The 12,698-nt window shown below is 52.7% G+C and overlaps 1 protein-coding gene across 1 annotated transcript; it reads left to right on the top strand.

Annotated features, from left to right (window-relative positions):
* Positions 1–861: 861 nt before the first annotated feature.
* LOC137465798 (B-cell lymphoma 3 protein-like) lies at positions 862–8,349 on the top strand (the record flags this gene model as incomplete). The annotated part of the gene is made up of 4 exons (XM_068177818.1): positions 862–1,039; positions 3,257–3,416; positions 5,929–6,037; positions 8,117–8,349. Coding segments are annotated over exons 1-4 (665 nt in total), but the record flags the coding sequence as incomplete, so codon positions are not given.
* Between the last annotated feature and the right edge of the window lie 4,349 nt (positions 8,350–12,698).

Genomic DNA, 12,698 nt, shown 5'->3' on the forward strand with positions numbered 1-12,698 from the left:
CTGATTTGGGCGCTTTTTAAAAAATAATTTGCGGCCGATTTTGGGGATTTATTTTAGTGCGGTTTTCTTTTAATGTGGGGGGAATTTTGGGGCTTTTTAAAGTGGAATTTTTGGCCAATTTTTGTGCGTTTCTTGTGGATTTTTGCGGAATTTATTGCCGATCTTGTCGGTTTGTTGGTTTTTTTTTTTTAGCAGATTTTGAGGAATTTCATCGAAATTTTTGGTGGAATTTTGGGCCGATTTTGGGTCTCGTTTTTTACGATTTCTCGGAAATTTTGGGCCGATTTTTGGGATTTTTTTTTTTTTTTTCCCCGTGGATTTTTTTTTTTTTTTTTGGAATTTTGGGGGGGTCATTTTTTTGTTTTTTTAGGGAATTTCTTCCCATTTTCTGCCCGTTCGGGACTTTTCCTTCAACATTCCCCCATTTCCCGCCAATTTTAATATTTTTTTTCCCGCCAATTTTAATTTTTTTTCCCCGCCAATTTTAATTTTTTTTTCCCGCCAATTTAATTTTTTTTTTTTTTCCCGCCAATTTCCCAACCCCCCCCCCCCCCTCCCCCCCAAAATTTCGGGGGTTCCCAGGGGTTTCCCTCAATGGGCGTGGCCAAACCCCGCTATGGGCGTGGCCTCAACTCCCACATGGGCGTGTCCACAAGGAAGAGGGCGTGGCCTACGGGGAAATGGGCGTGGCCCACGCCGCCCCTCCCCCCGTTTTTGGGGATTCTCCGCTCGCTTCCGCTCCCACGGCGACTCCGACGGGGCCCAAAAAATCCCGGGGGGGGGGTCCCCAAAAATCCGGGACCCCCCAATGGCCGAGGAGCTGCCCGTGGATCTCCGCACGCGGCGCCCCCAAAATCCCCCCAAACCCCCCCAAAAATGCCGCCCCTCCCCCCCCCCCCCCCGAAACTTCGCTGCCGCTCCGGAAGCGCCGCTCGGTTTTGGGGGGGGGGAAGCCCCCCAATTTTGGGGGAAACCCCCCCGAAGCCCCAAATTCGGGCACCCCCAGCTGGAAAAACCCCCAAATTCGGGATCGGCACAGGTGAGAGCGCTCCGCCCCTCCCCCACCTGGTTTTTGGGGTGTTCCCCCCCCCACCCCCCCCAAAATTTTCCCCAATTTTCCCTCCATTTTTCCCCTTTTTTTCCCATTTTTCCCCAAATTTCCCCCCAATATTCCCCATTTTATCCCTGTTTTTTCCCAATTTTTCCCCCAATTTCCCCCCAATATTCCCCATTTTATCCCTGTTTTTTCCCAATTTCCCCCCAATTTTCCCCAAATTTCCCCCAATATTCCCCATTTTATCCCTGTTTTTTCCCAATTTTCCCCTAATTTTCCCCAAATTTCCCCCCAATATTCCCCATTTTATCCCTGTTTTTTCCCGATTTCTGCCCAATTTTTCCCCCCAATATTCCCCATTTTATCCCTGTTTTTTCCCAATTTTTCCCCCAATATTCCCCATTTTATCCCTGTTTTTTTTCCCGATTTCTGCCCAATTTTTCCCCCAATTTCCCCCCAATATTCCCCATTTTATCCCTGTTTTTTCCCGATTTCTGCCCAATTTTTTCCCCAAATTTCCCCCCAATATTCCCCATTTTATCCCTGTTTTTTCCCCGATTTCTGCCCAATTTTCCCCCTAAATTTCCCCCAATATTCCCCATTTTATCCCTGTTTTTCCCCGATTTCTGCCCATTTTTCCCCCAAATTTCCCCCCAATATTCCCCATTTTATCCCCGTTTTTCTCGATTTCTGCCCAATTTTTTCCCCAAATTTCCCCCCAATATTCCCCATTTTATCCCTGTTTTTTCCCTGATTTCTTCCAATTTTCCCCCAAATTTCCCCCCAATATTCCCCATTTTATCCCTGTTTTTTCCCGATTTCTGCCCAATTTTTCCCCAAAATTTCCCCCCAATATTCCCCATTTTATCCCTGTTTTTTTCCCAATTTTCCCCCAATTTTTCCCCAAATTTCCCCCCATTATATCCCTGTTTTTTCCCGATTTCTGCCCAATTTTTTCCCCAAATTTCCCCCCAATATTCCCCATTTTATCCGTTTTTTCCCTGATTTCTTCCAATTTTCCCCAAATTTCCCCCCAATATTCCCCATTTTATCCCTGTTTTTTCCCGATTTCTGCCCAATTTTTCCCCAAATTTCCCCCCAATATTCCCCATTTTATCCCTGTTTTTTCCCGATTTCTGCCCAATTTTTCCCCCCAATATTCCCCATTTTATCCCTGTTTTTTCCAAATTTTTCCCCCAATATTCCCCATTTTATCCCTGTTTTTTCCCGATTTCTGCCCAATTTTTCCCCCCAATATTCCCCATTTTATCCCTGTTTTTTCCCGATTTCTGCCCATTTTCCCCCAAATTTCCCCCCAACATTCCCCATTTTATCCCTGTTTTTTCCCTGATTTCTTCCAATTTTCCCCCAATTTTTCCCCCCAATATTCCCCATTTTATCCCTGTTTTTCCCCGATTTCTGCCCAATTTTTCCCCCCAATATTCCCCATTTTATCCCTGTTTTTTCCCGATTTCTGCCCAATTTTCCCCCCAATATTCCCCATTTTATCCCTGTTTTTTCCCGATTTCTGCCCAATTTTTCCCCCCAATATTCCCCATTTTATCCCTGTTTTCCCCCGATTTCCGCCCAATTTTCCCCCAAATTTCCCCCCATTATTCCCCATTTTATCCCTGTTTTTCCCCGATTTCTGCCCAATTTTTCCCTCCAATATTCCCCATTTTATCCCTGTTTTTTCCCAATTTCTGCCCTATTTTCTCCCCAAATTTCCCCCCAATATTCCCCATTTTATCCCTGTTTTTTCCCGATTTCTGCCCAATTTTCCCCCCAAATTTCCCCCCAATATTCCCCTTTTTATCCCTGTTTTTTCCCGATTTCTGCCCAATTTTTTCCCCCCAATATTCCCCATTTTATCCCTGTTTTTTCCCTGATTTCTTCCAATTTTCCCCCAAATTTTCCCCAATTTTTTCCTGCAATTTCCCCCCCAATTTTCCCCACTCCTTTTCACCACTTTTTCCCAATTTTTCTCTGATTTTTCCCAAGTTTTCCCCAAATCTTTCCCCATTTTTTCCCGATTTTTTTTCCAAATGTCCCCCCAGTTTCCCCCCCAAATTTTCCCCAATTTCCCCCCCAAATATTCCCCAATTTTCCCCAATTTTTCTCCAATTTTCCCCCCAAATTTTCCCAATTTTTCTCCAATTTTCCCCAATTTTTCTCCAATTTCCCCCAATTTTTCCCTTCCAGGTTTGAGGGCGGAGCCGCCGTTGCCGTTTTTGGGGGGAGGGGGAATTTTGGGGGTTCCCCCTGCCCCGATTTTGGGATCCCCAAATTTGGGGGTCCCCCTTGAGCCCCCCTTGGCCGCCGCCATCGCCGCCGCCACCCGGCAGGACGAGGACGGGGACACGTGAGTGAGGGGACCCCAAAATCCACCCGGGACACCCCAAAAATCACCCGGGACACCCCAAAAATCACCCGGGACACCCCAAAATCCACCCGAAACACCACAAAATCCACCCGGGACACCCCAAAAACCCCCAAAATCCACCCCAAAACCCCCCAAAATCCACCCCAAAACCCCCAAAAATGCACCCAGGACACAACAAAATCCACCCGGGACACCCCAAAACCCCCAAAATCACCCGGGAAACCCCGAAAATCCACCTGGAAAACCCCAAAAACCCCAAAATCCACCCGGGAAACCCCAAAACCCCCAAAAATCCAACTGGGACACCCCAAAATCCACCCGAAACACCACAAAATCCACCCGGGACACCCCAAAAACCCCCAAAATCCACCCCAAAAACCCCAAAAATGCACCCAGGACACAACAAAATCCACCCGGGACACCCCAAAACCCCCAAAAATCCAACTGGGACACCCCAAAATCCACCGGGGACACCCCAAAATCCACCCGGGACACCCCAAAAATCACCCGGGACACCCAAAAACCCCCAAAAATCCACCCGGGACACCTCAAAAACCCCAAAATCCACCCGGCAAACCCCAAAAATCCACCCAGAAAACCCCAAAAATTACCGGGGACACCCCAAAATCCACCCGAGACACCCCGAAAACCCCAAAAATCCACGCAGGACACCACAAAAACCCCAAAAACCACCCGGGAAACCCCAAAAATCCACCTGGAAAACCCAAAAAACCCCGAAAATCCACCTTGGAAACCCCAAAATCCACCTGGAAAACCCCCAAAATTCACCCGAAACCCCACAAAATCCACCCGGGACACCCCAAAAACCCCAAAATCCACCCGGGAAACCCCGAAAATCCACCTGGAAAACCCAGAAAAACCCGAAAATCCACCCGGAAAACCCCAAAAATTACCGGGGACACCCCAAAATCCACGCAGGACACCCCAAAAATCCACCCCAAAAATCCACCCAGGACACCCCAAAAACGCCCCGGGACACCCCAAAAACCCCCAAAATCACCCATGAAAACCCAAAATCACCCAGGAAACCCCAAAAATCCACCGGGGACACCCCAAAATCCACCGGGGACACCCCAAAACCGCCGAAAATCCACCCAGGACACCCCAAAAACCACCCGGGACTCCCCAAAATCCACCCGGGACACCCCAAAATCCCCCAAAATCCACCCGGGACACCCCAAAATCCACCCGGGACACCCAAAAAATCCACCCAGGACACCCCAAAAACCACCCGGGACACCCCAAAATCCACCCGGGAAACCCCAAAATCCACCCGGGACACCCCAAAAAACCCCAAAATCACCCGGGACACCCCAAAAAACCCCAAAATCACCCGGGAAACCCCAAAAATCCCCAAAATCCACCCGGGACACCCCAAAATCCCCCAAAATCCACCCGGGACACCCCAAAATCCACCCGGGACACCCCAAAAAACCCCAAAATCCACCCGGGACACCCCAAAATCCACCCGGGACACCCCAAAAAACCCCAAAATCCACCCGGGACACCCCAAAATCCCCCTGGGACCCCTCCCCCACCGCGCCCCCCCCCCCCAATTTCCCCCTCTGGGGGGTCCCAAATGTCCCCTCCCCCCACCCCTGGATTTTGGGGACCCCTCCCCTCCCCTCCCCCCAATGGCAGCGTGGGAACCCCCGCGCCGCCCCTCCCCCACCCCGCGGGGAATCCCTCCCCCTCCCCCACCCCGCGGGGAATCCCCTCCCGGGCCGGCGGTGACGTCATCGAGGAGACCACGCCCACGGCGTGGCCACGCCCCCTTACGGGAACGCCGCTGCCCATCCCCCCCCAACCCCCCCCCCCCCCGCGGGATTTGGGGACATTTTGGGGACTTTTGGGGACATTTTGGGGACTTTTGGGGACATTTGTGGACATTTTTGGACATTTTGGGGACATTTGAGGACATTTGGGGCACCCCCAGGGACTTTTGGGGACATTTTGGGGACATTTGGGGACATTTTTGGACATTTTGGGGACATTTCGGGACATTTGGGGCAGCCCCAGGGACTTTTGGGGACATTTTGGGGACATTTGGGGACATTTTTGGACATTTTGGGGACGTTTGGGGACATTTGGGACCTCCCCAATGTCCCCCAGTGTCCCCAAGGTGTCCCCAAAGTGTCCCCAAATGTCCCCAATGTCCCCAATGTCCCCAATGTCCCCAGTGTCCCCAAATGTCCCCAATGTCCCCAGTGTCCCCAATGTCCCAAATGTCCCCAATGTCCCCAATGTCCCCAGTGTCCCCCCCAATGTCCCCAATGTCCCAATGTCCCCAGAGTGTCCTCAATGTCCCCAATGTCCCAAATGTCCCCAATGTCCCCAGTGTCCCCCCAATGTCCCCAATGTCCCAATGTCCCCAGAGTGTCCTCAATGTCCCCAATGTCCCCAGTGTCCCCCAATGTCCCAAATGTCCCAAATGTCCCCAATGTCCCCCCAATGTCCCCGCTGTCCCCAGGCCCCTGCACATCGCGGTGGCCCAGGGCGCGGTGGCCGTGGCCCGCAGGTTGGTGGCCCTGTTCCTGCGGGGGGGGCGCGACCTCGACGTCTACAACCACCTGAGACAGGTGAGGGGACACCGGGGGGGACACTGGGGACATCGGGGGGACACTGGGGACATTGGGGACATTGGGGACATTGGGGACACTGGGGACACTGGGGGACATTGGGGACATTGGGGACATTGGGGACACTGGGGACACTGGGGGACATTGGGGACATTGGGGACATTGGGAACATGGGGACATCGGGGGGAAATTGGGGACATTGGGGACACTTTGGGGACATTGGGGACACTTTGGGGACACTTTGGGGACACTGGGGACATTGGGAACATTGGGGGACATTGGGGACACTGGGGACATTGAGGACATCGGGGGGGACACTGGGGACATTGGGGACACTAGGGGACACTGGGGACATTGGGGGACATTGGGGACATCGGGGGGACATTGGGGACACTGGGGGGACACTGGGGGACACTGGGGACATTGGGGACATTGGGGACATTGGGGACATTGGGGACACTGGGGACATTTGGGGACATTGGGGACACTGGGGACATTGGGGACACTGGGGACATTTGGGACATTGGGGGGACATTGGGGACATTGGGGACACTGGGGACATTGGGGACACTGGGGACACTGGGGACACTGGGGACATCGGGGGGACATCGGGGGACATTGGGGACATTGGGGACATTGGGGACACTGGGGACATTGGGGACACTGGGGGGACACTGGGGACAATGGGGACATTGGGGGGACACTGGGGACACTGGGGGACACCGGGGGGGACACTGGGGACATCGGGGGACAGTGGGGACATTGGGGACAGTGGGGACATTGGGGGGACATTGGGGACATTGGGGACATTGAGGACATTGGGGACACTGGGGGGATTGGGGACACTGGGGACATTGGGGACACTGGGGACATCAGGGACGTTGGGGACAATGGGGGGATTGGGGACATTGGGGGGACATTGGGGACATTTGGGGACACTTTGGGGACATCGGGGAACAGTGGGGACATTGGGGACATCGGGGGGACATCGGGGGACATCGGGTACATTGTGGGGACAGTGAGGACACTGGGGACATTGGGACACTGGGGACAGTGAGGACACTGGGGACATTGGGGACACTGGGGGGGATTGGGGACATTGGGGACATTGGGGACATCAAGGGCATTGGGGGGATTGGTGACATCGGGGACATTGGGGGGACATTGGGGTCATTGGGGTAATTGGGGACACTTTGGGGACACTTTGGGGTCATTGGGGACACTGGGGACATCGAGGACACTTTGGGGACAATGGGGGCATTGGGGACATCGGGGACACTGGGGACATCGAGGGGACACTGGGGACATTGAGGGGGACACTGGGGACATTGGGGGGGACATTGGGGACATTTGGGGACATGGAGGGGGTTGGGGACATTTGGGGGAAAAACGGGGGGGAAATGGGAAAAAATGGGGGAAATTTGGGAAAAGTGGGATTGGGGACATTGGGGACATTTGGGGACATTTGGGGACATTGGGGGGGACATTGGGGGAGGCACTGAGCTCCGCCCCTTTGTCACACCTTGACCACACCCCCGGCCCCGCCCCCCTCACCTGTCCCAGGTGTCCCTCACCCGTGTCACGTGTGTCACCCGTGTCACCCGTGTCACCTGTGTCACCTGTGTCACCTGTGTCACCTGTGTCACGTGTGTCACCTGTGTCACGTGTGTCACCTGTGTCACCTGCAGACCCCCCTTCACCTGGCGGTGATCACGGGCCAGGTAGCCCAGGTGCGGCTCCTGGTAGCCCCAATGTCCCTCACCTGTCCCAGGTGTCCCCAGGTGTCCCTCAGCTGTGTCACGTGTGTCACCTGTGTCACCTGTGTCACCTGCAGACCCCCCTTCACCTGGCGGTGATCACGGGCCAGGTAGCCCAGGTGCGGCTCCTGGTAGCCCCAATGTCCCTCACCTGCCCCAGGTGTCCCTCACCTGTGTCACCTGTGTCACCTGTCCCCCCTGCAGACCCCCCTTCACCTGGCGGTGATCACGGGCCAGGTAGCCCTGGTGCGGCTCCTGGTAGCCCCAATGTCCCTCACCTGTCCCAGGTGTCCCTCACCTGTGTCACCTGTGTCACCTGCAGACCCCCCTTCACCTGGCGGTGATCACGGGCCAGGTAGCCCTGGTGCGGCTCCTGGTAGCCCACGGCGCGTCCCCGATGGCCCCGGACCGCCTGGGCCGCACGTGCGCTCACCTGGCCTGCGGCTCGCACCTGCCGGGGGGCGGGGCCTCGGCCGGGCCACGCCCCCGCGTCCTGCGCGAGCTCCTGAGAGGCCCCGCCCCCCCCGCCGGACCTGCAGGCGCGAGACTACGAGGGTGGGAAAATTGGGGGGGAATTCGGGGAAAGTTCGGGAAAAGTCGGGAAAAGTTCGGGAAAAGTCGGAAAAAGTTCGGGAAATTTCGGGAAAAGTCGGGAAAAGGTCGGGAAAGTTCGGGAAAAGTTCGGGAAAAGTTCGGGAAAAGTCGGGAAAAGTCGGGAAAGTTCGGGAAAAGTTCGGGGAAAAGTCGGGAAAAGTCGGGAAAAGTTCGGGAAAAGTCGGGGAAAGTCGGGAAAAGTCGGGAAAAAGTCGGGGGAAAGTTCGGGAAAAGTCGGGAAAATTCGGGAAATATCGGGAAAGTTCGGGAAAAGTCGGGGAAAGTTCGGGAAAAAGTCGGGAAAGTCGGGAAAAGTCGGGAAAAGTCGGGGAAAGTCGGGAAAAGTTCGGGAAAAGTTCGGGGAAAGTCGGGAAAAGTCGGGGAAAGTCGGGGAAAGTCGGGAAAGTCGGGAAAAGTCGGGGAAAGTTCGGGAAAAGTTCGGGGAAAAGTCGGGAAAAGTTCGGGAAAAGTTCGGGAAAAGTCGGGAAAGTTCGGGAAAAGTTCGGGAAAAGTTCGGGAAAAGTCGGGGAAAGTCGGGAAATATCGGGAAAGTTCGGGAAAAGTCGGGGAAAGTTCGGGAAAAAGTTCGGGAAAAGTCGGGAAAAGTTCGGGAAAAGTTCGGGGAAAGTCGGGAAAAGTCGGGAAAAGTTCGGGAAATATCGGGGAAAGTTCGGGAAAAGTTCGGGAAAAGTTCGGGGAAAGTCGGGAAAAGTTCGGGGAAAGTCGGGGAAAGTCGGGGAAAAGTTCGGGAAAAGTCGGGAAAAGTTCGGGAAAAGTCGGGAAAAGTTCGGGAAAAGTCGGGGAAAGTTCGGGAAAAGTTCGGCAAAAGTTCGGGAAAAGTCGGGGGAAAGTCGGGAAAAGTCGGGAAAAGTCGGGAAAAGTTCGGGGAAAGTTCGGGAAAAGTCGGGAAAAGTTCGGGAAAAGTTCGGGAAAAGTCGGGAAAAGTTCGGGAAAAGTCGGGAAAAGTTCGGGAAAAGTCGGGAAATTTCGGGAAAAGTCGGGGAAAGTTCGGGAAATATCGGGAAAAGTCGGGGAAAGTCGGGGAAAGTTCGGGAAAAGTTCGGGAAAAGTCGGGGAAAGTTCGGGAAAAGTTCGGGAAAAGTCGGGGAAAGTCGGGAAAGTCGGGAAAAGTCGGGAAAAGTCGGGGAAAGTTCGGGAAAAAGTTCGGGAAAAGTTCGGGAAAAGTCGGGGAAAAGTTCGGGAAAAGTCGGGAAAGTTCGGGAAAAGTCGGGAAATAGCGGGAAAGTTCGGGAAAGTTCGGGAAAAGTCGGGAAAAGTTCGGGAAAAGTCGGGGAAAGTTCGGGAAAAGTCGGGAAAAGTCGGGGAAAGTCGGGGAAAGTTCGGGAAAAGTTCGGGAAAAGTCGGGGGAAAGTCGGGAAAGTTCGGGAAAAGTCGGGGAAAGTTCGGGAAAAGTTCGGGGAAAAGTCGGGGAAAGTCGGGAAAAGTCGGGAAAAGTCGGGGAAAGTCGGGGAAAGTTCGGGAAAAGTCGGGAAAAGTCGGGGAAAAGTTCGGGAAATATCGGGAAAAGTCGGGAAAGTCGGGAAAAGTTCGGGAAAAGTTCGGGAAAGTTCGGGAAAAGTTCGGGAAATATCGGGAAAGTTCGGGAAAAGTCGGGGAAAGTTCGGGAAAAGTTCGGGAAAGTTCGGGAAAAGTTCGGGAAAAGTCGGGAAAAGTTCGGGAAATATCGGGAAAGTTCGGGAAAAGTCGGGGAAAGTTCGGGAAAAGTTCGGGAAAAGTCGGGGAAAGTCGGGAAAAGTTCGGGAAAAGTCGGGGAAAAGTCGGGAAAAGTTCGGGAAAAGTTCGGGAAAAGTCGGGAAAAGTCGGGAAAGTTCGGGAAAAGTCGGGGAAAGTCGGGAAAAGTCGGGAAAGTTCGGGGAAAGTCGGGAAAAGTTCGGGTAAAGTTCGGAAAAAGTCGGGGAAAGTTCGGGAAAAGTTCGGGGAAAGTCGGGAAAAGTCGGGAAAAGTTCGGGAAAAGTTCGGGAAAAGTTCGGGAAAAGTTCGGGAAAAGTCGGGGGAAAGTCGGGAAAAGTTCGGGAAAAGTCGGGGAAAGTTCGGGAAAAGTTCGGGAAAAGTCGGGGAAAGTCGGGAAAAGTCGGGAAAAGTCGGGAAAAGTCGGGGAAAGTTCGGGGAAAAGTCGGGAAAGTTCGGGAAAAAGTCGGGGAAAGTTCGGGAAAAGTCGGGGAAAAGTTCGGGAAAAGTCGGGGAAAGTCGGGGAAAGTCGGGAAAGTTCGGGAAAGTCGGGAAAAGTTCGGGGAAAAGTCGGGAAAGTTCGGGAAAAGTCGGGGAAAGTCGGGGGAAAGTCGGGAAATATCGGGAAAAGTCGGGAAAAGTTCGGGAAAAGTCGGGAAAAGTTCGGGAAAAGTCGGGAAAAGTTCGGGAAAAGTCGGGGAAAGTTCGGGAAAAGTCGGGAAAGTTCGGGAAAAGTCGGGAAAAGTTCGGGAAAAGTCGGAAAAGTTCGGGAAAAGTCGGGAAAAGTCGGGGAAAGTTCGGGGAAAAGTCGGGGAAAGTTCGGGAAAAGTCGGGAAAGTTCGGGAAAAGTTCGGGAAAAGTTCGGGAAAAGTTCGGGAAATAGCGGGAAAGTTCGGGAAAAGTCGGGAAAGTTCGGGAAAAGTCGGGAAAAGTTCGGGAAAAGTCGGGAAAAGTTCGGGGAAAGTCGTGAAAAGTCGGGGAAAGTCGGGAAAAGTTCGGGAAAAGTCGGGGAAAGTTCGGGAAATGTCGGGGAAAGTCGGGGAAAGTTCGGGAAAAGTTCGGGAAATATCGGGAAAGTTCGGGAAAAGTCGGTGAAAGTTCGGGAAAAGTTCGGGAAAAGTTCGGGAAAAGTCGGGGAAAAGTTCGGGAAAAGTCGGGAAAAGTCGGGAAAAGTTCGGGGAAAGTCGGGAAAAGTTCGGGAAAAGTCGGAAAAGTTCGGGAAAAGTCGGGGAAAAGTCGGGAAAGTTCGGGAAAAGTCGGGGAAAAGTCGGGAAATAGCGGGAAAAGTTCGGGAAAAGTTCGGGAAAAGTTCGGGAAAAGTTCGGGAAAAGTCGGGGAAAGTCGGGAAAAGTCGGGAAAAGTCGGGAAAAGGTCGGGAAAGTTCGGGAAAAGTTCGGGAAAGTTCGGGAAAAGTTCGGGAAAGTTCGGGAAAAGTCGGGGGAAAGTTCGGGAAAAGTCGGGAAAAGTCGGGAAATAGCGGGAAAGTTCGGGGAAAAGTCGGGAAAAGTTCGGGAAAAGTCGGGGAAAGTTCGGGAAAAGTCGGGAAAAGTCGGGAAATAGCGGGAAAGTTCGGGAAAAGTCGGGAAAGTTCGGGAAAGTTCGGGAAAGTTCGGGAAAGTTCGGGAAAAGTCGGGGAAAGTCGGGGAAAGTTCGGGAAAAGTTCGGGAAATGTCGGGAAAATTCGGGGAAAGTCGGGAAAAGTCGGGGAAAGTTCGGGAAAAGTCGGGAAAAGTCGGGAAATAGCGGGAAAGTTCGGGAAAAGTTCGGGAAAAGTTCGGGAAAAGTCGGGGAAAGTTCGGGAAAAGTCGGGAAAAGTCGGGAAAAGTCGGGAAAGTTCGGGAAAAGTCGGGAAAAGTCGGGAAAAGTTCGGGAAAAGCGGGAAAAGTTCGGGAAAAGTTCGGGAAAAGTCGGGAAAAGTTCGGGAAAAGTTCGGGAAAAGTTCGGGGAAAAGTTCGGGGAAAAGTCGGGGAAAGTTCGGGAAAAGTCGGGAAAAGTCGGGAAAGTTCGGGAAAAGTCGGGGAAATAGCGGGAAAGTTCGGGAAAAGTTCGGGAAAAGTCGGGAAAAGGTCGGGAAAAGTCGGGAAAGTCGGGAAAAGTTCGGGGAAAGTCGGGAAAAGTCGGGGAAAGTCGGGGAAAGTCGGGAAAAGTCGGGAAAAGTTCGGGAAAAGTCGGGGAAAGTTCGGGAAAAGTCGGGAAAAGTCGGGGAAAAGTTCGGGAAAAGTCGGGAAAAGTCGGGACTGGGGGGCTTGGGGAATATGGGAAAAATGGGGAAAAAATGGGGAAAAAATGGGGAAAAATTGGGGAAAATTTGGGAAAAAATTGGGGGAAATTTCGGGGAAATTTGAGAAAAATTGGGGAAATATTGGGGGAAAAATTGGGGAAATATTGAGGAAAAATTGGGGGAAATTTGGGAAAAAATGGGGGGAAAATTGGGGAAAAATTGGGAAAAAATGGGGAAAATTGGTGGGGAAAATTGGGGGAAAAATGGGGGAAAATTGGGGGGAAAATTGGGGAAAAATTGGTAGGAAAATTGGTGGAAATTTGGGAAAAAATGGGGGAAAATGGTAAAAATTGGGGGGAAATTGGGGGAAAATTGGGAAAAAATTGGGGGAAAATTCGGT

This window comes from Anomalospiza imberbis, unplaced genomic scaffold (assembly GCF_031753505.1).
Source record: "Anomalospiza imberbis isolate Cuckoo-Finch-1a 21T00152 unplaced genomic scaffold, ASM3175350v1 scaffold_1102, whole genome shotgun sequence".
Lineage (NCBI taxonomy): Eukaryota > Metazoa > Chordata > Aves > Passeriformes > Viduidae > Anomalospiza > Anomalospiza imberbis.